The 26,517-nt window shown below is 42.6% G+C and overlaps 3 protein-coding genes across 6 annotated transcripts in view; 1 reads left to right on the top strand and 2 right to left on the bottom strand.

The window, feature by feature from the left end:
* Positions 1-26,517, bottom strand: part of LOC309702186 (protein NLRC3-like) — a 374,484-nt gene that overhangs the window by 69,932 nt on the left and 278,035 nt on the right. The window lies entirely within an intron of this gene.
* Positions 1-26,517, bottom strand: part of LOC309702354 (uncharacterized protein) — a 103,688-nt gene that overhangs the window by 55,398 nt on the left and 21,773 nt on the right. The gene's annotated exons all lie outside the window — the stretch shown is intronic.
* LOC309702210 (protein NLRC3-like) lies at positions 1,254-20,493 on the top strand. 4 transcript variants are annotated; one of them, XM_082526729.1, is made up of 10 exons: positions 1,254-1,397; positions 2,922-2,992; positions 3,068-3,197; positions 4,190-4,268; positions 4,430-4,616; positions 4,745-6,545; positions 7,460-7,633; positions 7,905-8,078; positions 16,521-16,567; positions 16,716-20,493. In XM_082526729.1, the coding sequence occupies exons 3-10, from the start codon at positions 3,082-3,084 to the stop codon at positions 17,255-17,257; spliced, it is 3,120 nt and encodes a 1,039-aa protein (XP_082382855.1). In that variant the 5' UTR covers positions 1,254-1,397; positions 2,922-2,992; positions 3,068-3,081; the 3' UTR covers positions 17,258-20,493. The 4 variants fall into 4 exon arrangements, with proteins under 4 accessions (XP_082382855.1, XP_082382853.1, XP_082382854.1 ...); XM_082526727.1 differs by lacking the exon at positions 2,922-2,992; XM_082526728.1 differs by having other exon boundaries at positions 2,922-3,197.

The following is a 26,517-nucleotide window of genomic DNA, read 5'->3' as shown; positions in this document are numbered from 1 at the left end:
GCTGCAACAATGTGACTGTTTTCTAACAAAAACAGTGAAACTTAAGTTAGACTTGTGTTTGTAAATGAAGCGCCCCATGTTGTGTAGCTTTCTGGAGTTTATACTTATTGGGCTACATATGTATTTAATATACAGGCTGTACAGTACATAACATCAAAACTCACATGTTTCATGTAACTAAAGTGTGTAATCATGTGGGTACAGACAATAATTAAGTTATAGACTATATTTATATGAAAAACGTGCATACTTACTGCATTTGAATCATTTTAACCACATGTAACCACCTGCATATGTGTTTGGGGGGAAAAGGCTTTGATTTTGCCACCCTAAGAAAATTTCTCTAGAGCCGCCCCTGACCATTTCACAGGATTTGCATTTAAAGATGCAACAAGACTAAAATGGTTAGGGTCAGGAGGTCAAAGGTCAGAGCTCCTGTGGGTCTGAGGGCGGCCTCACGCTGGAGAAGGATGAAGGAGTCTGACCTGAGCCAGTGTTTGACATGAACACATCAGCACTGCTGTCAGTGAGCCTAACGACAGCCGTTAGCATCATTTCAGTGTTTCAGTCATAAAAACACTTCCTGTCTCTGTGGTGGTTACAGTGACATCATGCAGTTTGTGCTTTGACCTCCAGAGGGCGACAAATCAGCACAGACAGAGAGCTCCATTCAAACTTTGCTGCCATCAGGAATAATTCTTCAAATATAATCATCAGTGTTTGAGCAGTTATGATATCAGGGACAATCTAGACATGTGTGACAATACTGAACATGTCACATGACACACCTCAAACATCATGTGATCCACTCTCAGTCTGCACTTTCATTCATGACTTCAACAGGTTGAAATGAGCTTTGAAGAAACATTCAGTGAAATAAATCTTTCATGGATTCATGTGAGCAGCAGATGAACTTTGTACCAACAACATCTTCAATAACAGAGTCTGAATGAAGCTCAGGTGTTGATGCTGCTCCCTGATTGGACGCTTGGTTTCAGCTCTGCTCTCAGTCTTTACTGCACAGGTGAAGGTAGAAAGTGTGACTGGATCTATAGACTGGAAACAGAGAAACATGCTGAACATTTGAAGCTTTGCAGCAGAAATGTTCATGTTACAAATACAGCAGAGCTGATCTGGGATCAGTGTGTTCACACCTGCAGCTACAACAAGGTTTCATGTCTCCACACGTCAGCATGTGAACTTTACTCTGACTCAGTCTGAGCAGTCAGACGGCATATTTTTAAAGTTAACACATCAGCACACACAGAGCTGAGCCCCTCCCACCTGTGCTGAGTTTCAGGTGGAGCCCCGCCTCCTTCCAGGAAGCAGCTCACCTGTGTGTCCGTGTTTAGTGTCCAGGTGTGGAGTGGAGCTTGTTGTTGGTGTGTGAAGAAACTGTAAGTTTGCTTTGTTTCCTCCTTTAACAGTTTGTCTTTAGGAACTTTACTGTTTGTTCAGCTCGTGTTTGATTTCTTCACACAACAAACTGTGTGTGTTTGTATTTCCGGTCTCTCCATTAAAGTCAGTGTGTAATGTTTCCTGGCTAACATCAGCTGTGTGCAGCTTAGTTCAGCACAAATCTGCCGCTCCATAGTTCACGGTAACGGACTCACAGCTGGACCAACGAGGCCGAGTGTGTCCGCCACTCTGAGCTACGTTCGTGTTTGTGTACTTGTAGTTTGTACTTTGAGTTCACTCAGAGCCCACAGAGGACGCAGCGTACGTGATGACGTCACAGCCCTTTACCTCCTTTACTGTCACTGTGATTAATATTTACACACGAGACACCTGCAGAGCTCTGACGCTAAGCTAGCACACAGCATGCTAACACTAAGCTAACGCTAAGCTAGCCAAGAACCCAGAGCGAGGTTAAAGCTGAGTAAACACTGACCCCAGACCAGCACCGTGATAAAGTGAGCTGCTGCTGCTGAACTTGAACAGGTAACAAAGTGATGAGCAGTCAGGCTGCAGGTTTCTACCTGTTCATGTTTCTACAGTAGAATCACTTTGAAGTGTCTTTGTGCTGTTTCATCTTTGATTTGTGTTCATAAACACTCAGAGAAACATCACGTGACCTCATCAGGATCTGTGTTGGTGTGTGGGGCTGTACCTCAGCTTTATGTTGTTACATGCTCATTTGTTCATTTTAACATCAAAGTAATGTTATGAGGAGTAATGAAGTAACGTACTCCATTACTTTTAATCAAAGTGTTCTGTGTAATATGTGTAATAATGACTGTTTTGAGTAATGACCAACACTGATCACAACAAAGAGGAAATGCCTCCAACATGCACAAACATTTGAGCCACAACATGCAGTTAATGTGCACAAATGTCTTTGATATGCTGCTCAGTGATGGTGGTGACTGTCAGAGCAGAGCTACTGAGAATCAATAAGTAATATCAATGATGGGATCAGAATCACTAAATTCTTCTCATCCCTGTCAGTATCATACATGTGCTGTATAATGTGATAAATGTAGAGGTGCTGGCTGTTCTCTCACTCTGCTGTTTAGCTGTAAAGGACGCCTCCCTGCCTTTGTCTCATTCATGACCTTTAATAGTCTCTTCTAACATGCAGAGATCTGTATGATCTGTTTCATAGAGTCTAACCAGCCTGTACAGGTAACAACAACAGTCACTGCATCACTGACACACAAACGTCATCTCTGTCAATAACAACATTCATACATGGAATAAAAACACATCAGTGGATCATTGCTGGAGCTGATGTTTGTGCTCCTGGTGCAAAGGCTCTCAGTTTCCTCCTTGAAATAACATCAGTGGTGGGTCAGCGACATGCTTTCTTTCCCTCTCAGGTTTAAATATCTGGGACTCTCCACCGTTTGGTTTTAGAGCTGAAGAAGCTTCTCAGATGAAACGTCTTCCAGAAACTTAAAGACGTCTCTTTTCTCTCCAAGCTCCTTAGATCACATGACCTGGATGACTGAACCTACAGACATATTGACCTGGTTTCATGGTCACATGACAGGTCAGAGGTCAGCGACTGTAACTCAGTTCCTCCTGTTAATGTGAACTCACTGAGTGTTTGTGGTTTACCTCTCAGACTGACTGAAGACGATGATGGAGGAAGAGGAGGACAGAGCAGAGTCTGCAGGGTCCAGCTGTCCGTCTGTGAGGAGTGACGGGTCCAAAGATCACCCTCCAGCCTTCAGTGGTGAACCTGGAGCAACGAGGTCAGAGAGCTGTGATGACTCCTTTACATGTTTGTGTTTCCTGGATAAATATGACCTGAAACATCCTCAGATTGTTACAAAGATTCATTAAAAAGAAAACAATGAAAGAGAAAAGATCCAAATGTTCGACTTGGTCATTTGCTGTTTGAGGACAGTGATGCTCATATCTGTGGGGAAAGTGTGACCTGAGTGGGTTCATGTTTGTCTTTAAAGAACAGAGCTGCTCTGATTCTCTTTGTGTCTGATCTGTTAAACAGTCTGAGAGGTCACACAGAGACCCAGCAGCTAAAGCCTGGATCATACTGGCTGCTGTTACTCCATCAGGACAACACTGAACCACAGTGGTGTGGATGTAGTGGATAAATCCCACCATACTGATGCTCAGAGTTAACCACAGGGAACAAAACCAGATGTTACCTTCAGATTGTGACCTTTGGAGTGGACGATGCAGATTTCAATAGAGAATAAATGTTGTTGTTTTTCAGCTGTGAAGAAAGAATCTAATTTTCTGAACTTAAGAATTTATGATGCTGGAAACAACATGGAGACTATAACACAACATTTCCACTGTGTTCATAGAATGAATGTAAAACTGTCAGACATTCATTAAATATGCAAAATGTCTACAGAAGCATCAGAGGGTCAGACGTGAAGCACTCAGTGATTTTGATCAAATGACTCATCAGTTATTGATCTGTACTACACTGATCTACCACGTTAGTAAAGCTGGTGTTCTGGTGGTGGAGGGAGACTCGGATCATGTTCTGGTTTTGGAGCAGTGATCTGCTGATGGTTCAGTTTGATGAGCTTCTTCAAAATCATCCCTGACATCACCACTGAAAGGACGTCCATGAAAACAGACTGAAAATTACTGATATGTTCACAATCTGAGAGTTTAAAACTTGACAGACTTGATTCAGATGAAGTTATTTGAGCAGAAACTCCTGGATCTTTATCCTGTGTTGATCTAATCCTTCATGGTTCCTCCACAGAGTGGACCAGCAGAGCTCAGAGGTTCCCAGTGGTCAGTCTGCCCAGCAGCATCAAACACAGCTGGACTCCATATTTATGGTCTGTACATGTACAACAACTACTGTTACATCTGTTCTGTTCACAGTCATCTCCATGCTGCTCTTTGTAGACCAGTGGATCGTCAGTGTGTCCAACATGGATCTGATGTTTGGCTCCATGATTTCAGTCTGATTGGCTCATTCATAAATATTCTGTTCCAGCTGCTGGAGGACAACGTCATCACTTTTGTGAAGAACGAGCTGAAGGAGATCCAGAAGGTTCTGAGTCCAGATTACCCAGAATGCTTTGAGAGTCAGAGGAGCAGCAGCAGAGAGGCATTTGTGAAGATCACAGTGGACTTCCTGAGGAGAATGAAGCAGGAGGAGCTGGCTGACCGTCTGCAGAGCAGTAAGAGGATTTATCTAAAGATTTAAGCTGCTGGATAAATGAACATTTTCCAGAGATGGAAGATGGAGCAACATGTTTTAAAGATTAGTTCTTTTTGGAATTGAGTGTTTATTTTTCTTCTCATTCAGAGCTTCAAGCTGCTGTTTGTCATCGTAACCTTAAATCCACCCTGAAGAAGAAGTTCCAGTGTGTGTTTGAGGGCATCGCTAAAGCAGGAAACCCAACCCTTCTGAATCAGATCTACACAGAGCTCTACATCACAGAGGGAGGGACTGCAGAGGTCAATGATGAACATGAGGTCAGACAGATTGAAACAGCATCCAGGAAACCAGACAGACCAGAAACAACCATCAGACAAGAAGACATCTTTAAAGCCTCACCTGGAAGAGACGAACCAATCAGAACAGTGCTGACAAAGGGAGTGGCTGGCATTGGGAAAACAGTCTTAACACAGAAATACAGCCTGGACTGGGCTGAAGACGAAGCCAACCAGGACATCCAGTTCATATTTCCATTCACTTTCAGAGAGCTGAATGTGCTGAAAGAGGAAAAGTTCAGCTTGGTGGGACTTGTTCATCACTTCTTTACTGAAACCAAAGAAGCAGGAATCTGCAGCTTTGAAGACTTCCAGGTTGTGTTCATCTTTGATGGTCTGGATGAGTGTCGACTTCCTCTGGACTTCCACAAAACTACAATCCTAACTGACCCTAGAAAGTCCACCTCAGTGGATGTGCTGCTGATAAACCTCATCAGGGGGAAACTGCTTCCCTCTGCTCGCCTCTGGATAACCACACGACCTGCAGCAGCCAATCAGATCCCTCCTGACTGTGTCGGCATGGTGACAGAGGTCAGAGGGTTCACTGACCCACAGAAGGAGGAGTACTTCAGGAAGAGATTCAGAGATGTGGAGCAGGCCAGCAGCATCATCTCCCACATCAAGACATCACGAAGCCTCCACATCATGTGTCACATCCCAGTCTTCTGCTGGATCACTGCTACAGTTCTGGAGGATGTGCTGGAAACCAGAGAGGGAGGACAGCTGCCCAAGACCCTGACTGAGATGTACATCCACTTCCTGGTGGTTCAGGCCAAAGTGAAGAAGGTCAAGTATGATGGAGGAGCTGAGACAGATCCACACTGGAGTCCAGAGAGCAGGAAGATGATGGAGTCTCTGGGAAAACTGGCTTTTGATCAGCTGCAGAAAGGAAACCTGATCTTCTATGAATCAGACCTGACAGAGTGTGGCATCGATATCAGAGCAGCCTCAGTGTACTCAGGAGTGTTCACACAGATCTTTAAAGAGGAGAGAGGACTGTACCAGGACAAGGTGTTCTGCTTCATCCATCTGAGTGTTCAGGAGTTGCTGGCTGCTCTTCATGTCCATCTGACCTTCATCAACTCTGGACTCAATCTGCTGGAACAACAACAAACAACATCCAAGAAATCTAAATTATTTAACAAACTAAAACTTCAATCTCTCCACCAGGGTGCTGTGAACAAGGCCTTACAGAGTCCAAATGGACACCTGGACTTGTTCCTCCGCTTCCTCCTGGGTCTTTCCCTGCAGACCAATCAGACTCTCCTACGAGGTCTGCTGACACAGACAGGAAGTAGCTCACATACCAATCAGGAAACAGTCCAGTGCATCAAGAAGAAGCTCAGTGAGAATCTGTCTGCAGAGAAAAGCATCAATCTGATCCACTGTCTGAATGAACTGGATGATCGTTCTCTAGTGGAGGAGATCCAACAGTCCCTGAGATCAGGAAGTCTCTCCACAGGTGAACTGTCTCCTGCTCAGTGGTCAGCTCTGGTCTTCATCTTACTGTCATCAGAAGAAGATCTGGATGTGTTTGACCTGAAGAAATACTCTGCTTCAGAGGAGGCTCTTCTGAGGCTGCTGCCAGTGGTCAAAGCCTCCAACAAGGCTCTGTGAGTAAATCTGTGATCATGTTTATTTTTAAAATGTTGATTAAAAGTGTTCATAGATTTCTTCCATGACAGATCCATGTCCTAAAACCATGAGACAGCGTAGTTGTATAGTATAAAAGAAAAAAGGAGAACTTTTGACCACAATATTGTAACTTGAATGAACTTTTGATACAGCCTTTAAACATAAAATTTATGAACAGAATCGGTGACAAAGGGCAGCCCTGGTGGAGCCCATCACCCACCGGACTTATTACTATCCAACGTATTGCCGGCTATGCCAACCAAGCTCTTGCAATGGTTGTAAAAGGATCGAATGGCCATAAAATGTTTCTCAGTTTTATTATTTTCAGTCACATCTGTTTTTGATTATTAACTGAATATTTTAAAATTCAGGCTTTTTATGTTATACAAAACATCATATTTTCTTATGATGTCTTGTATTGATTCTGAAGGAATAGTTTTCATCAGTATCGCAGATACCAGCCTGAATTTTACTTTGTATTGGATCAGAAAGGAAATCAGTGGCATCACACATCACTTACAGCAACTTCAGTACCTCTTCATTTTAATAAACTGGGGGGAGGTGCACCAAGATTCAGTATGAGATAAAGAATTATTTTTAACTTTAAGGTTGGAGAAATCTGTTGTTGGAAATTGGAAGAACAGGTCATCTTAAAAATCACTGCATTGTAGTTTTATTCAGGCCCCTTCAATCTGTGATCGCTGTTGCTTTGCATTGTAAATGCTACTATTACAAAAATCACAAATATTAGTGTATGTGTGTGTTGTTGGGTAATAAACCAAAAGAACAGAATCTACCAGCACCTCACTGATTTCTGCTTAAAAACAATAAAAACAGCAATAAAGCTCTGATTTGTTTGGTTGATCTTGTCTCCCTTCCACCTTGATTTCAGACTGAGTGGCTGTAACCTGTCAGACAGAAGCTGTGAAGCTCTGTCCTCAGTCCTGAGCTCCCAGTCCTCCCGTCTGACAGAGCTGGACCTGGGTAACAACAACCTGCAGGATTCAGGAGTGAAGCTTCTGTCTGCTGGGATGAAGAGTCAATACTGCAAACTGGAAACGCTGAGGTCAGATCAAGCAATATCGATTTTTTTTTCATCAATTAACATCATTTAATCAATTTCATTTGGAAAAAATTAACAGTGTTTGTTTTGTTTTTTTAATGAATCCATGCAAGTCACAGTAAACTGCCACATTTGTCTTTTGTAACATGAGGCAATAAGGATTCCAGCATGTCCTGAAACAGTGTTGAAATATTGTAAATGTAGTAGCTCCTCATGGCACCATGAATATACTTTAACACAAGTGTTTCATGTCTTCTTGTCATCCTTTCTTCAGACTGAGTGGCTGTAACCTGTCAGACAGAAGCTGTGAAGCTCTGTCCTCAGTCCTGAGCTCCCAGTCCTCCCGTCTGACAGAGCTGGATCTGGGTAAAAACAACCTGCAGGATTCAGGACTGAAGCTTCTATTTTCTGCAGTGGAGAGTCCAAAGTGTACACTTGGGATTCTCAGGTCAGGATTCAGTCTTTTCTGATGATGATTTAAAACCTGAGTCAGGTCGATAAATGGCTTCCTCATTTACAACAGACATGATTTGTCAAATCACCTTATATCTAACCCAAAGGTCCTGTGTTTTACTACTTTGATTTTTTAGTAAAACACAGGACCTCTTAATATTTATCTAAGAGACCATATATAATTTTTTTCCCTGGATCATGTGTGTACCCTCCTGGTTGGAGCTCCAGCAGCCTGTATCAGTGAATGGGACTTTAAATGAAATTGCTGCCCCTGTCAGGAAGAGGTCTGAGTGACACACAAAACAGAAAATATGAGCACTGCATGTGTCTGAGGCTACTCAGATACAGACCTGAATGAGACACTAACTTTGTCTCTGAGAGATAACTTTTATTATTAAATACACTTCATTTCTCATCTGTGTAGAGAATGTAGAGTTTGACATGCTAATATTACAAAATGAAAAATCACACTGAGTCACAAAGAAATTGTTTTGGAGTATTTATGGTTCAGCTGATGAAATTGTTCAAACAAACCAGTAATTTACACCGAAACAGCACAAGTGAAACTTTTTCGAGGGACTTACACTAAGCTTGTCCTGGTACACCTGTAGAGCCCAGCTTCTATGGACCATGAGCTTAAGTTCTGTGCTGCTCTGATTTATTGCCTGTGCTGTCTTTCAGTTCAGCTTTGTCGAGTCTCTGGTAGGATTTCTTTTACATGACCTGTGTAAAAACAAAACAGGAAACACATTAAGCTGAAGTAAGATGCACAATTTGAAAAATGGGGCACAAAAAATGTTGCTGCTTTCTGGAAAGTGCGTCTAAGAAGACCCAATGGAGAAAGTGAAGAGAAAAATCAAAGATTAAGAAGAAGAAAATGGCAGAGGCAGTTTCTCTTGGACTGCCTGCAGATGGGGTGAGACTCTAGAAACAGGGATGATTGGAGAAAATGCAAAGAGGCCATAGGATAAACCAGGAGATGAATACTCTGGTGTTCTGGGGATAGTGGGAGTGAGAGGGAGAGATGCCAGTAAATGATTTCAAGGATAAATTTGAGAGAATCAGAGCTAAGAAACCAAAGCAAGTGGGGAACTACAAACATATGGACAGACTCATAATTAGGCCAAAGACACATTAAAGCAATTATTACAGGTTTAGAAACAGGGATGGATATGAAGGAGCTTAGCATGAATTTGCATTGAGGAAAGAATAGCAACGAGCATCAGAGGAAACAGTTAGGAAAACTAAAAGGATGTACTGGCAGGAATACTGCAGTACTTTAGGAAGAACTACCGTATTTCCCAGACTACAGAGCGCACCTGAATATTAGCCGCACAAGCTAAAATCAGGGGAAAATCCTGTTTTGTACATACATTAGCCGCACCTGACTAAAAGCCGCAGGTGTTTCAATGTTGACTTATCATATGTAAGAGAATATGCACAAAGCGAATTGTCAGGAAAGAGATGGCTGTTTGGAGACACACCCCTTTTATTAATATTTTGAAAAACAAGTTATGGGTACATATTTGCATAACTTTTTAGGTATATGTACAAGTAGCGGTAATTACAAGTACAAAACATGTACTGTGCTTCATAAACGACTAACAAATGTAGTACATAACAATAACCTACAGCACACCAGAACAATTGATTCGGACTACCTTTTAGGCTCAGGTGCAGTGACACGGCTTTAACAAGAAGAAAAGTCAGTCATTCACCACCATCTTCCTGCGCACTAAAACCACCAAAGTCCTCTTCTCCAGTGTCGGAAACAAACAGGCTCAGGGTGGCTTCGTCATCCACTCTCAGCTTCTTTCTTTCGTTGTCACTTTCAAAACCAAAGAAATCCTCGTTGTCAGTGTCAGAGTCGAACACCCTCAGAAGGGCCGTGGCGGTGTCCTGCTCTCCATCATGCAGCATTCAGCCCTTCGAAATCTGTTGGTGATCGTGGATGTTTTCACACTTTTCCACGCTGTCAGAATCCAATGGTGGAGTTGGGCATAACTTGCTTTTTGCAAGTTTATCGCCGCTCATCATCCAGGCCTCCAGCTGAACGGGTAGCGCTACTTTGAAGTTTGTTTTTCGCGCTACCTCGTACTGCACTACGTTGCCTGACGGATGGACATGTGACCAACATACCACTCTTGAACCCCGATCCTTCCGCCAGGCAACGTAGTGCCGTACAACAGCGGAACAAACAAAACAAATCCGCTCATGGACAATCCATAGAAAAGCCGCACCTGACTAAAAGCCGCAGGGCTCAAAGCTTGTGCAAAAAGTAGCGGCTTATAGCCCGACAATTACGGTACACCAGTTCAGAATGTGTGGAGTACAGTTAAGAACATGAATGCAGACAGGAAACAACAGCAGCTGTTGTAAAGTAAATTCAAACTCCTTTATTAAATGCAGCTGGTTGAGTTGAAAACAATGGAGAATGATTGTGTTACGTTGTTTATTCTCTATAGAAATGGAGCAGGAGTGCATGCAGAGCTGGACGTGGGCTGTATATACATGCGTGTATCTGTTTTGTCTGTGAGCAGAGAAAACAAAGCGCTGGAAATGTCATATTGAAATGTTAAATCAGGAAAATCCTGGAGAAGAGGATAGTTCTAATGTTCAGTTTGTAATGTTGAATTCAACACAGCTCTTAAATGCATAAAAATGACTTCACCTGACGTCAGACTGAGCAATCGGATTAGCTAATGATATTGATTTAACCCTTTAAGACCTACCATAGAACCAAGTCCGCCAGAGCTTATATTATATTTTTACATGCTGTAGAGCCATTTTTGGGAGCATTTCAAGTTGCTATACATCAATACAACCATTACAGCCTAAATTTTAATAATATGTATGTATTAAGTGCATAGTAATTACATAAATTGCAAAAAAGTGCAATAAACTACAAAAAAATTGAAAATCGTTTTTGTTTTTTTAACATATATTTCTAGTTAGAGAAATTTAAGAGGCTTATCCCTCAAAACTGTAAATACAAAAAAGTTGCACAAAATAGTTTCCCACCTCAGGAAATTTATTTTGAGTGCCTTCATAGTTTTATTTTTGAAATACACCAATTTTTATATACTGCAGGAAAAACGAAAATAAATATTATACTGCAAATTTGCAAAATAACAGCATATGCATCAAAATAAACTATTTCCAGCAGTGCAATATGAGTCCTAAGCATATGTGGAAGGAAACTGTAACCTAGGACAAGCTGATGGCATAAGATGTAAATACAACTCCTCAGGTTTCATATGCAAAAAAAATTATTGCGCTAGCTCACGTGATTACAGTGCTACCGGGATTTAAAAATAGTTGCGCAAAACGGAGTGTGCCCACTCTGACCAGTTTTAAAGGGTTAAAGCAAGAAAATATGGTATTAGCATTAGATGCCAATTCCTATTAACCTTAAATTAGCATTACCTGCTAATGGCAGTCTACTTAGCATTAACTCCTCACTAATGTAATGCTAATTCACATCAAATTATCTTTAGCTTTAGCATTAGCTGCTAGCTTCAGCCTACCTAGCACTAGCTGCTCACATTGTTAAAAGGGAAGAGAAAACGATATTAGCATTAGCTTGTAATAATTATTCACCCCTAATTAGAATTAGCCACTAATGGCAGCATACTTAGCATTAACTCCTCACATCGTTATAATGCAAATGATGCTAACTTGCATTAAATTAGACTGCTGTTATTAGCTAATGCTATTTAGCAGTAGCTGCTCACATTGCTATAAAGCAAAGGAAAACGATATGAGCATTAGGTTCTAATGCGTATTTGCCTTAAATTAGACGTAGGTGGGCAGCACGGTGGCACGATGGTTAGCACTGTTGCCGCACAGCAAGAAGGTCCTGAGTTCAATTCCACCATCAGGCCGGGGTCTTTCTGTGTGGAGTTTGCATGTTCTCCCCGTGTTTGCGTGGGTTCCCTCCGGGTACTCCGGCTTCCTCCCACCGTCCAAAGACATGCAGCTTGTGGGGATAGGTTAATTGGATAATCCAAATTGCCACTAGGTGTGAATGTGCGAGTGAATGTGAGTGTGAATGGTTGTCTGCCCCTGTGTGTTAGCCCTGCGACAGACTGGCGACCTGTCCAGGGTGTACCCCGCCTTTCGCCCTATGACAGCTGGGATAGGCTCCAGCGCCCCCCGCGACCCTGAAAAGGATAAGCGGAAGCGAATGGATGGATGGATGGATAGACGTAGGTGCTAATGGCGGCCTACTTAGCATTAGCAGCTCAGATGTTGTAATGCTAGGAAAAAGAGTGTTAGCATTAGCCGTTCACAATGTTATAAAGTTAAGGGAAATAGTGTTAGCATTAGCTACTCACATTGTTAAAAAGTGTTAGCATTAGTGCATAATGCTAATTCACATCAAATTAGCATTAGTTAATAACGGCAGCCTATTTAGCATTAGCAGATAATGTTGACCTTGGCCCACTGGAAAAGTTCAGAACTAAAGATTTAGGAGTGTTTCTCGATAGCTCTTTCTCATTTGAGAAACAAATGAATTCTGTTATTAAAACCAGCTGTAAGGTTTATATTGTTGATTGTCATTTATGCTTAGAAATATTTACTCATATATGCTTAGAGTTGTATAATCGATTGCATGATGATAGAGGTTTGATCCTGAGTAGTCTGTAAAGACTCTGTGTGCCTTCCAGAGTGCTCTGGCATGCACACACCACTTGGGGCCATGAGAGAGGTCGTACCCTCTCTTACTGATTTATGGTGTAGGACAGGGGTCTCAAACTCAATTTAGCTGGGGGCCGCTGCAGGCAGAGTCTGGGTGAGGCTGGGCCGCATTAGGTTTTCTACAAGAAAGGCATGGTTAAAAAATTCCAATCTTCTCAAATCTCTTTATTTTTATTTTTTAACACAAAATATGAAAAATAAATAAACAAATTAAGAATTAATAAGAAAATAAATCAATCTGTAATACATAAATAAAACAATAATAAGATATTTTTAGTCAGTGAACTTGTGTGTTTCTTTCAGTCTTCTATATCTGCTGTATTTAGATTGAAATGTCTGTATTAACAGTTCTATAACCTTCTTCTGAACATGAATGGAACACTGGAGAAAATGAACTGTTCTTCTGAACATGGCTTCTCTTGCCTACTCCTTGCTGCTAGAGACCTGGCAGCGTTTCCTCTCGCATAGCCGAGCCAGATTTGGCCTGAGGGAGGAAGCAGTTGCGGCCCTCAGTATGTCTTGAAGATGATCATCCGTAAGTCTGGACCTGTACTTGGACTTATTGAAGTTCAAAGTGGAGAAGAGCTTTTGGCACAAGTATGTGCTACCAAAAAGGCACATGGTCCGCTTGAACATTCGGGAAAGCCGAGGGAAACTAGGGCTCAAGTCTCTCAAAAATTGTCCAAGCTTGTCTGCTTTTCCACTCACCTCCCTGAACTTTGCTTTGAGTTCAGAGTTGCACTGCAGCTCAATGAGCTCCATTTGAAGCACAGAAGGGGCATCTTGCACATCAAAGGAGAAGGGGTCCGCAAAAATGTGAAAGGTGGCTCTGTGTGTCTTGAAGTCAGCAAATCTGTGATCAAATTCCTCCTGTAGCCTCAAAATGACATCAACATACTCGTCAGCACTGAATGGTGTGCCTGCATCCACGAGTGCCTTGCATGCTGGGAAATGGCAAAGGTTTGTCTGAGAGAGCTGAGCTTTCCAGAGCGCCAGTTTTGTGGAGAATGCTCTCACGTTGTCATAGGCAGCACTGACAAGTTGCCCCTGGCCTTGTAACGTCTTGTTCAGTACATTAAGCTCATGTGTCATATCAACAAGAAAAGCTGAGTCCATGAGCCATTTGGGATCAGTTAGCACAGGAACACTAACTCCATCCTTCTCCATGAAGGCTTCACTTCTGCTCTCAACTCAAAAAGTCTCTTTAATACATTTCCCCTGCTGAGCCAACGTACCTCAGTGAAGTCGAGCACATCCCCATATTCTGACTCCATTTCCTCTAAAAAAGCACAGAACCTTCGGTGCTTTAAGCCCCTGGATCTGATTTGGTTGATGCATTTCACAACAATAGACATCACATTGTCAAACTTCAGGCATTTGCTGCAAAGGACCTGCTGATGGATGATGCAGTGCAGAGCAATGGCCTCCTCCACGCCTTCCTCTTCCAGTTTGTTTTGTGCCACCAGTCCATGTTTCCTCCCTGTCATTGATGGCGCTCCATCTGTTGTTATTCCAACAAACCTCTTCCATGGCAAACCAACATTCTCAATGGCATCACACAGCTTGTAAATATCTGCTGAGCGGTGGTCTGGCCATGCATTGGAATTACTGTGAGCAGCTCCTCCATCACTTCAAAACTGTCATCAACACCACGGACATACATTGGGAGCTGGGCAGTGTCGGTGATGTCTGTGGTCTCATCAAGAGCGACTGAGTATACACTGAAACATTTGGCTTTCTCACACAGTTGGTCATAAATGTCACTTGACAGGTCAGAAATGCGATCTGCTGCGGTGTTGGCAGAAAGGCTGATGTTGCTAAACTGACCTTTCTTTCCCGGACAGACTATATTTGCAGCCTGCAATATGCACTTTTAGACAAATGCACCTTCTGTGAATGGCTTCCCTGCTTTAGCAATCATCTCACTAACCACGTGGCTCCGACTGCTGCATTATTCTCTTTGGTTGCTTTCTTGGAGAAATCTTGCTGCCTCAGTAGATCTGTTTTAAGACTGGCAACCCGGTTCGCTCTCTCGTCTCCCTGGTATTTTGCATCCAGCTCAGCATGTCTAGTTGTGTAATGACGTTTCAAATTGTATTCCTTGTGCAGCGCAACTTTCTCTGTGCAAATAAGACAGGTCGGGGTGCCCCTGTGCTCAACAAAGAAATATTGCATTTCCCACTTTTCCTGAAATTGTCGGTGCTCATCACCAACCTTTCTCTTCACCGCAGGCTTTGAAAAAGACATGTTTGGGGCTATGTGACATTTATAATTCTACTTGGTGTCACTGTCGCATTGAAGTTTCAATCAAGCGTTTAGCCGACGGACGGGGAACGTCTCAATGCGTAGAGAACGTCATTTCTGCTTCTTTTTCTTGCAACCGTAGCACGGCGATCGGCAGATAAAAAGCCGGTAGCAGTTGTTACGAAATCAGTTTTACCCCGGTTTTTTTTATACTTGGGGCATCCAGAGATGGCACCGGACTCAGTAGTCATTTTTACAAAATCTTTATTCATCTTTATTCATCTTCATTTAAGCATGCACTTCTAGAAGGGAAGATGAGGCCCTCTGCAAAAATCTTCACCCCTTTGTTAGTTACAGCCAGCTTTATAGAAGTGACCCCATTATAAAACCCCCTACGGTGTGCTGCAAACTCTGTCTGTGTCTATGTGCACGAGCACGTGAATGCCTACATGTGCACGTTCCCACGTGTCTATGTGACTGTAAAGTGTCATACATTATCAAACTAACATTACATTTTCATATTAAGGTGGGGCCAAAAACTATCGTCCTGCGGGCCACAATTGGCCCGCGGGCCGCGAGTTTGAGACCCCTGGTGTAGGAGGACACCTACTCTGTGTCTGGTTAAGTATAAGAGCCCTTTGTTAGGGGGACCGCTGGACTCTTAGCACCAGCTTTGGGGTCACAGGGTCACATCTGGAACACACACGCACACACACACACACACACACACACACACACACACACACACACACACACACACTATGCACAGACTGGTACTCTTTGTTCATACCTGTGTAAGACGTCATAATGAACTTGTGCATATTCATGTAAGCTCAATAAAGAGCAGTGTTACGAGGGAGCAGACGAGAGCGACTGAGGTCAAGTGAAGGAACGGCGCTGTCACAGTTCTCTCCCTCATCAATTGTCTGGTTCCAGCGGTGGGTCTGTGCTAGACGACCCATCACCAGCTTCTTCCACTGGTTACCAGTACGTGGTAGAATCCACTTCCAGATCTGGTTGTCTTTAAATCTGTGAATGGATTGGCTCCATCTTATCTCTCTTTAACAAAAGAATCCAAGTGGAGCCCTCAGGTCTGCAGATAAGCAGCTTCTGACCAGAACTAGACGTAAAAACAGAGGTGAGCTTTATCGATGGCTGCAGCCAAACTCTGGAACAGTCGCCCTTCACATCAGGTCGTCACCAACACTGGACATTTTTAAAAGCCGGTTGGAAACACATTTGTACTCTGTAGCTTTCAATCCTGACCAGTCTTTATAGTCATTACTGTGTATGTTTCCTATTTTCTCTCTACTCTGTGCAGCACTTTGGCTCAAGCTGTTTTTAAATGTGCTGATAAATAAATGTAGATTTCTTTGAATAAAACAGTGGAGCCGAGCTTTGAGCTCAGTGTGTAACAGTGTGTGTGTGAGAGCCATGTAATGTCCATGTGTGCATGCTGACTGTGCTGCTCTGACCCCCCTCCTCCTTTCAGGGTGGAGCCTGCTGGAGTCCGATGGTTGAGACCAGGTCTGAGGAAGTGTAAGTGTGTTTTTAATGGGATTCATGAAAACAAAGCAGCACACATTCAACCATCTTCATCATGTCAGGAGTCATCATCAAAGTGTCAATCAATGAACAGATGATGGATCAATAACTGCAGCTGGATTGTGTTTGTTCTCTCCATCAGATTCCTGTCAACTCACAATCGACACAAACACAGTGAACACAGAGCTCCAACTGTCTGACAACAACAGGAAGGTGACACGTGTGGAGGAGGTTCAGTCATATCCTGATCATCCAGACAGATTTGATGGTTGGCCTCAGCTGCTGTGTAGAAATGGTCTGACTGGTCGCTGTTACTGGGAGGTCGAGTGGAGAGGAGACGTTTCTATATCAGTGAGTTACAGAAGCATCGGAAGGAAAGGAGACAGTGATGACTGTGTGTTTGGATACAATGATCAGTCCTGGAGTCTGTACTGTGATTATAATGGTCCTCGTCATGTCTGGCACAATAAGATACAAACATCCATCTCCTCTTCCTCCTCCTCCTCCTCCTCTGTCTCTAACAGAGCAGCAGTGTATGTGGACTGTCCTGCTGGCACTCTGTCCTTCTACAGAGTCTCCTCTGACACTCTGATCCACCTCCACACCTTCAACACCACATTCACTCAAACTCTTTATCCTGGGTTTTATGTCTGGTCTCCTGGTGCCTCAGTGTCCCTGTGCTGAGTGGAGTGTAAAGAGTGTCTCCTGTTACAGAAACACTCTGACTGTTGAACAGATAGTTCAGTCTGTACATGTCTGTCTCTTTCACTCACAAACACGTTTTCAGATTCATGGATTCAATCAGTTGATGTTTGAAACTCTTCTAAATGATTCCTTGTAAACTTCTTCAGTCACAAACAAACAGGAAGTGATGTCACATGTGTTCCTGTCCACACAGCAGAATGAGTCTATTGCTGACAGTGATGTACAAACAGAGTGAGCATTTCTGAGGCCCAAAATAAACTGAGTAGTTCACTGAATGAACAATGGACTGTGAGCTCAGTTCCTTCATCATTAGTATGGATTATATATGTATATGTATTATATTAGTATCATATATATCAGGTGCTGCTGCTTTCAGTCATTGTGCAAATGTGCTGTTTGTAAGCTTGTAAAGCTGCAGTCAGCTGAGACTGAAGAAGTCACCTGATCAGTGAGCAAACGTTTCTGAAAACGTCCAGATGAACAGAATCAACCTTTTGGGATCAGCCAGCAATGCAGCATCATTGTTGTTCAGCTTCAGAGGTTTGCAGGAATGAACTGATGACCAGAAACAGCTGCAAAGTCCAAGAAAATACCAGCTGGAGTTCAGCTGCATTTGAAGAAGTCAAAGAAAAGTAAGGATGGCAAAGGGCGACGTTTTCTTCCAAAGAGCTGCAAACATGGTCGACGCCTCATTAGAAGAATCATCTGGACATTTGTGAGGAACTCTAACCAAGAAAGCAACGTCACACAGATCCAACAGACAGTTTCCATGACTGCAAGTGTTGAGTGGAAAAATGCTACATTGCATTATTGCATCCTCTCACCACAGGAGGCGCTGTTGGCACCACTGATTGCTGATCAGCTGTTCTCTGATGATCTGATTGATACTGTGAATAACGGGACTCACTGAACTCTGTGACACAGTGAAGATTACAGAGTTTAACTTCACCCTTTAACACTGACCACAGAACCAAGTCCGCCAGAGCTTTTGTTATATTTTTACATGCTGTGGAGCCATTTGTGGGAGCATTTCAAGTTGCTATACATCAATACAACTGTTATAGCCCTAATTTTAATAATATGTATGCATTAAGTCCATAGTAACTACATAAACTGCAAAAAAAACCTCTGCTCATCCATCTCTGTGTGTATCAGGATACATTTGGTTCATAATACACAGAAAAATCAGAGTTATTACCTGTAATAAATGTGAAAGATTCCTGCAGTGATAACCAGGCAGGACTGAAACACATCCAAGCTGTCACCACGGTAACAGCACCGCCCATCCACAGGTGAGGGGAGGAGCAAAAAGAGGGACTTTGACCATTTTATACTAAAAACACTCAACTAATGTTTCTAATATGAAACAAATAAGCCCACATTAATGTGAGCGTTTATTAAATAATAATAATGATGATTTCCTCCTGATCTCATTTCCACAGCAGAGAAAACTGTGGTGTATATTGAGGTGGAGGGTGTGGTCTGTGGCTCAGGTGTAGAGTGAGGGTGGGGTGCACCACAGCAGCATGCTGGGACTGCTGAGGGTGGAGGAGGGAGTGATGATGACATCAGAGCTGCAGCACAGAGACCAGTGAACACACAGTCTGTTCATCTTTGCATAGATACAATATACAGCACAATATTGAATGACAGACACGCTGTGGGAGCTTCCACAGATACACTGACGTCAGCATCCAGAGTCCTCCTGCTGCTCCCCCCTCAGAGCCCCGTGATCAGCACCAACACATTCAGTTAGATGACAGAGTCCAGCTGCAGCTAGAATCAGCTCCCCTCTGTGAACAACAGCACAGCGTCAGTGTTTCACACTCAGTGAAAGGAGGAAACAGCAGAAGAACACCATGTGTGCTACGTTTCCCAGGACACACTACAAACTGCACAAATACAGAGCAGCACGTGGAAGGACCTGGAGCTGCATTTACAGAGCTGCAGACAGCGTGATGTCCTGTATGGACAGGTGGAAGGAAGCAAGTCCTCAGCTGGAACACTCGTGTTTGTCCACAGACAGGAAACACAGCAGGAAACTTCCTCACAGAAGTGCAGCTCATGGATAACACACTTCCTGTCAGTCAGAATGAGGCTGCAGCCAAACACAGAAAGGTGTTTTTGTCCAGATGAGCCCAGAGAAGAAACACGAGTGTTCACAGACATCAGAAGCTCAGAGAGGTGAAACATGAGGTTGGAGTCCTCGTCAGCATCCAGAAGAGCTGCTGTGAAACCCTGAGTACTCATGACAGACTCTGATGGCACAAACACATCATGATTCAAACAGAAAGACAAACATGGAGCTCCTGATCCTCCTGCATGAGAACAAGCTGACATGAGCGCTGTGTCTGAGAGTGTCTCCCTGTCACAGTGACAATAACACAGCTGCTGCTCACAGTCATTAAACTGACCTGAGGTCAGCTGTGCTCCTTACATATGAACCATGTGACCTCACATCAGTGCTGTGGATGACTGTAGTCATAGAAGAGTAGAGCTGTAGCAGGTGGTGTGAGGAGGAGGTGGTGTATTCTAGTTAACGCAGTACTGAAACACTCCAGCAGAGGGCGCTGTTAAGTCCTTATTGTAACACAGTTACTGTGTGCAGTTAGACTTCATACATAATCTGCACTTATTTCCATCAGACATGCTGTCAGTAAATGATTGGTTTCTATTGATTCTACTTCCTGTTGACTCGTTTGATGACAGTGAAACAATCACAGCTGATTGTGTGATGATGTAAACTGTCACTGTTACATTCAGTGTGTGTGACATAATGTTAGTGCAGGCTGATAACAGCCTGGTTCTGTTAGAAACACATGAACGTGTCCATAGATCAGTGTGTGTTTAACATGAGAGCTTCAGCCCTGCTGATGTGTTAAATAAAGACATGCAGGAAAACTGATGAGACTCTGAAATAACTCTTTATATTTATAATGTAACTCTGCATCAAAAGAACAACAAAGGATCCCAGACAGGTTTCTGTGAACAAAGACCATTCTGATGTTTCTGTGTTTCTAACACTTTGACATTATTAGTAAACAGACTGCAGTGAGCAGCATTTATAAAGAGCTTCTATATAAAGATATGACAGCTGTTTGACAAGTTTATCACTCTGTGTTTGGACCTGATCAGTCCAGCTGTTTACTTGAAACATGTTCATTTACCTGTTCTGTTATATTCATGTTCTTGTCTCTGTTGAAAACACATTTTAATGTCCCTCAGATTTTTCTCCCAGATGAATAAATATAAAAATGACACAAACTGACTGCAGCTACTTTTTGTCCTTTCTGTCAAAAACCTTCATGTGACTCATGAGAGACACGTTTCAGCTGTTTGTGACAGATCAGAGGCCAACAAGTCATTTATAACACTTTCCATCATTGTTTAAAGTTCTCAGTGTTTCTGTGTTGCTGCGTATAGGATCTCCCAGCATCATCACTGTGCTGTCCAATCATTGTGTGCGAGGTTACCCTTATAGTGCGATGTGTGTTTGCACAAAGAGAAGCATGTGTGTCAAATATAAATAAGCACAGAACAGAAACAGCTGCTCGTTTCTTCTGTTTAGAGTCAAGTTAGTGTTTTGTGTCTTTGTTTGAGGCCTGATGTCGAGCAGAGGTGTGTGTAACTGCACTGCTCTGTTATATGTGTGAAGTGTGTGCTTCTCTTCAGCATCATCTTTGTCACTGCTGATTCCTTTGTGTCATCATGTGTTGAGAAGAGAGAACAGTTATAACGGAGGAGCAAAAGGAAGCCCTGAAATCTGCATCAACAAGGAAGTGTTGGCTCACCAGTGATCCCAGCAGAGCCACTGGTTTGGCTCCAGTTGTTACAGATTCAATGATGTTGTTGCTACAGATACATGACAGCTGTTTGATCCTCGACATGTTTAAAGGTGTCCAGTCCTGAGACACTGGGGCTGGAAACAGCTGTGATGTCATTGGACTGTCACACAGACAGAAGTGCATGAAGTGAGCAGCCGAGGAGCCGCTGATGTTTTGGATTCAACAGCATTTGAAAGGTCGACACAGACACATTTGCACACAGAAAGCTGAATCTGTCATATGCCACAGTGAACTCACTGTTCAGTGTTTTTCAGGAAGCTTCTTAACTGCCTCTGCTGCCAAACAAGCAGCTGATGTCCTTGAGAAGAAGCTGAAGAAGTCTTCAACAACAAACACAGGAAGTGGACTTTCAAATACTAGATTCACTTTAGACTCACAGAGAAATGACTCAACCAGCTGTGTTTGACTCTATGAAAGGTCAGTGTGTGTCTGCACACAGACTGTTGTGTTGGACTGTTATTCAGTTGTCTGCTGAATGTTTTCAAATGTCTGCATCTCAGCTGTGATGAGGCTGGGGGTCATGGGAGGCCACCGTAGCAGCCTCTTCAACATCATGACATCATCATAAATGCTGCTGGACTGTCTGATGGGCTGACGGTGAAAAAGCCGTCGGGAAGGAAACAGAAGACATTTCAGAGGCTGCAGCAGATTTCTTTGATTCGGGGCCTTTTTCAGCTTTATTGGACAGAGCAGTGAAGATAAGTGACAGCAAAGCAGAGAGAAAGGGGGCGTGGCCCGGGTCAAAGCCAGGCCAGCTGCTCTCCACCTCGTGGTCACCTGCTCATCCTAGTGAGCTCCACCAGCAGCCCTTTCACACACTTTACACTGTCAAACACTGTGTGTGGACCTCAGCTAACAACAGGCTGCATTTAAGTCTGGACTACATGCTTTTATATTGTTTTTATTCCATCAGCAGCTCAACATCATGAGCAGCTTTGACATAAAGACATCAAACTCAAGCTGACTTTAAACTACTTTTAATACAGGGGCTCAAAAACAACAACATCTTTATTATATATCAGGACACAAAGTCATTTCATCTCAAAGGGAAACAGCTTTATTTGGAATAACCAGCACTATCAACTGGTTTGGGATCTCCACCAGTTTCATGTCTTTGCAGCTTCTCCAACAAAGTTCCTGTAAAATCAGCATGTTTGTCTTTATTGGTTTGATAGTGATTGATTATTCAGTCCCAATCTGCTGTCATCTAAAGAACAAAATGATGTTTCTATGAGTCACAAAGCTCCAGATGTTGTCGGCTTCACAAAGAAAACAAAGAACTTAAACACAAAGTGTTTGGAGCCAAAATGTTCCCAAGCTGCTCTTTTTGAAATGGCAGAGGTACAGTGGTGTCTAACAGCACACTGTGGAAGGCAAACATGTTATTGTTGGATGAAACTTCATGAATCCTTTGTAGATTTGAGCTGTTGGAGCCTTTCTTTTCTCTTCAGGTGTACAGATGCTGAGGAGGCAGGTGAAGCAGGTGGAGCTGTTGTGATGCTGGCAGAGGGTGTGTCTTAGTAACTCTGTGAGGCAGAACTGGATCCAACATTGTGGATGTGTTGATGTTGGAGCCATTAAGAGTCTCTGGCCACACTGTAGGATTTCCCTTTGATCCACTGTGGGGGCATTTTGGAGTCTGTCAGTGAAACTCTTCATGTTTGTGTTTGACTCCAGTTTATAGAAACAGAGAAATGTGTCATGCTTTTGTTCGGCCTCCACAAATACACACATTTGTTCATTGGTTGGACTTTTTGGAAGGAGACACATTGAAAACCATGTTAATAAGATCTTGTTGTTTCCTGTGGATCCGACACAGAGAGTGGACTTCAGACAGAAAGCGTGGAAGAGATTTTAGAGGCCGTGTGTGGCAACAGGAAGTTTCTGTGTGTTTGCTGATCTTACATGTGGAAAACAACACGTGATGTTTGTGAAGTTCTACAATGATCATTGTTCTCACAGCATTTTGAGTGGGAACAGTTCAAACTGGGAGTAGTGGGAGTTATTTACTGATTGAAACAAGCTGAATGTTTCTGTGACGATGAAGATCAGCAGCTCAGCTGATCAATGAACTGACATCTATCAGTCGTTTCATGAGATGAAGTCATCAGCAGACATTTGTTCTGACTGTGTGATGAATGTCAGAACGTCAGGGCTCTGCTTTAGTCACTGCTTGATGATCATTGGCTCATTGTTGAATCCAGGGGCCCAGCCTGACCTCTGACCTTTGCTGCAGGTCTTCTGTGTTATCTCCACTTTCATGTCTGATCTTCTGCTGTATCGTCCAAAATAAACATCTGGATCATTTCCAACACTTCAGCAGATCTTTAGTTTGGGCAGTGCAGCACAGAATAACACATATTGTACTATACTGCCCACTTCCTGATCTTATTGGATCTGTGTGTGAGGTTGGTGAAGGAAACACATGTTTACTGAGTGAGTCGCTGCCATTAGGAACTAGTTTTTATATCACAGCCTGGAAATCACACAGGACCATTTCTGCAAGTGAAAAGTCGTCATTGGAGGAAAATCATTGTGTAGTTTGTGCGACTGAAGAATTGTCCCAACTACATGTGCTGCTGACCTTTGCTTTAGGTGCACAGAGGAGTCTGTGGAAACATCCAGAACTGAGGCAGTGCTACAGATGCTTCAAATAAAGTGGTGTATTATCCATGTTTTCTATGGATCACATCCAGTATCCTGATCTAACGAGCCCCCTTTTTGTGGATTTTAGAGCCTCTGACTTTTGCTGCGTCTCATTTCAAGCACAAGAGCAAGAAGTGGATGAAGAAATGGGGCGAGTGGGGTCAGTGTGGTGCATGTCAGCTGTGCTCACACATGCTTTCACAAAGAACATGTGTGTTCATCGGCAGCATTAAGGTGCACTTTAGTCTTCATAATAATAAAGAATTCTGACTTTATTCTTCTGAATCCTCACAGTCATGTTGCAGCTCTGCTCTGCTTTAAGAAAATGTTCTACCAGGATGTTACTTTCCTAAACGTGTTCTCCAAATGTTCCAAAGACTTTGTTCTAAGTAGTTCTACATGATGAAACATCCACACTGAGTTTAAGAAGGACACACAAACACCATCTGTCCTTTCATCATGTGTACAAACGTATTCATGTGTCAAATGTACCGTGAATGGATGCAAATGTGGATCGTTCCAATAACATGAGACAGTTTTGTAAGTCGATCCCAGTTTGAAGTTCATTAAAACCTATAAGAACATGTTATTCAAACCAATTTTATCCAACAGGAAGAAGCATCAGGGGAACAGGAAACATTCAAACATGTTTACTGTAAGAACTGCACAAAGGAAGGGAACACAATCCTACACACGAGCACTTTAAAATGGACATTTAGCTTTTCAAACATCAGGGAGCTGCAATAACAACACTGAGCCCATTCTGATCAGACTGAAAGATTTATAGAGATTTATCCATGTGCTGGAAAAGGATTTGATATCAACATAGATGCAGATTAGCAGGAGCATTTTCTTCATATTGATTTAGAGTTCAGTACCAGGAATATGTAGAATTAACATCTGTGTGCATGATGAGTGATGACAATTCAAAGTCAGGCTTTCAAAGGACGTCAGAATTGGTGTCTCTATCTGTGACTGTCCCAGAGGAACCTACCTGAGGGATTATTACAGATCTGTCTATATAGAAAGACTTGCATTGATTCACAGTGTACAATTCTTTCTAATCTATTAACATCTTCCTCCAAATCCTGTTTCTGCTGTTTAATGACATATGTCTGAATACAGACAGTGGAAAAATGTCAGTTTTAGTTTTACTGGATCTCAGTGCAGCATTTGATACAGTTGACCACAACATATTACTCAAACGACTGGAGAACTGGACAGGTCTTTCAGGAACTGTACTAAACTGGTTCAAAACATACTTAGAAAACAGGAAATACTTTGTATCAATAGGTAACTTCACATCTGAGCAGACAAGTATCACATGTGGAGTTCCCCAAGGTTCCATCTTGGGACCCTTTCTGTTTAACATTTACATGCTCCCACTGGCACAGATTATAAAGAACAACAAAATAAACTATCACAGCTATGCAGATGACACACAAATATATATCACAATGTCATCAGGAGACCAAGGCCCCGTACAATTTTCTCCAGCTAAACAAAAACAAAACTGAGGTAATAGTCTTTGGCGCCAAAGAAAAACGATTACAGGTCACCAGAGAACTTCAATCTATACATCTACAAACCACAAACCAGGCGAGACATGTGGGTGTAGTGATGGATGCAGACCTAAACTTAGAAAAACACATTAGGACAATAACAAAGTCAGCTTACTATCACCTCAAGAATATTTCAAGGATAAAAGATCTGATGTCTCAACAGGACCTGGAAAAACTAGTCCATGCATTCATCTTTAGTAGGCTTGATTACTGTAACAGCATCTTTACAGGTCTACCTAAAACATCAGTCAGACAACTACAGCTCATTCAGAACTCTGCTGCTCGAGTCCTCACTAAGACCAAAAAAGTGGACCACATCAGTCCAGCTCTGAGGTCTTTACACTGGCTGCCTGTCTGTCAGAGGATAGACTTTAAAGTTCTGATGCTGGCCTATAAAGCTCTGAATGGTTTAGGACCAAAATACATCAGTGACCTCCTGACCCAGTATGAACCTTCCAGATCCCTCAGGTCATCTGGATCCGGTCTTTTATCAGTTCCCAGAGTCAGAACCAGACACGGAGAAGCTGAATTCAGCTTTTATGCTCCTTATATCTGGAACAAACTCCCAGAAAGCCTCAGATCAGCTGAAACACTCAGTTTATTTAAATCCAGGTTGAAGACTCACCTGTTCTCAGCTGCATTTGAATAAAGCACCAAATCCACACTTTTAAGCTTAAATTTCAAAACTTACATTTAACTACTGATTTTATCTACTGTTCTGATTTTATCTGTTTTGATTTTATATACTGTTTTGTTTGTTTGTTTGTTAATTAGTTAGTTAGTTTGTTTGCTTGTTTTAATCAATTTTAAATCATGCTTTTTATTTGTTTTTGTTTCTAATGTCTCTGTAAAGCACTTTGAATCACCTTGTTGTTGAATTGTGCTATACAAATAAACTTGCCTTGCCTTGCCATCAGAAGGGCTCAAACCTCCTGCTGTTTCTACTGGACCATAAATTCTACTTTATGATCATCTTCAAAAATAAAAACGTGAGTTTATTTGTGAACTCTGTGAAATGTGTCTGATGTTTAGTTTGAACCAATCCTGTGTCAGCTGCAGCCACATCATTGCCACACATACAAATGGGTGCGTTCCTGTTTAGACCTGCTGGCTGTCAATGGGCTTCATTCCATTTCAGACTGCCGGTGGTCGGCTGTGATCTAAACTCAACATGGCTCCTGTGTTA

Source organism: Aulonocara stuartgranti (genome assembly GCF_965226115.1).
Source record: "Aulonocara stuartgranti genome assembly, chromosome: 3".
Classification (NCBI taxonomy): Eukaryota; Metazoa; Chordata; class Actinopteri; order Cichliformes; family Cichlidae; genus Aulonocara; species Aulonocara stuartgranti.
Note: the sequence above shows the minus strand (reverse complement) of the source record. Positions and strands in the feature narration are given on the sequence as shown.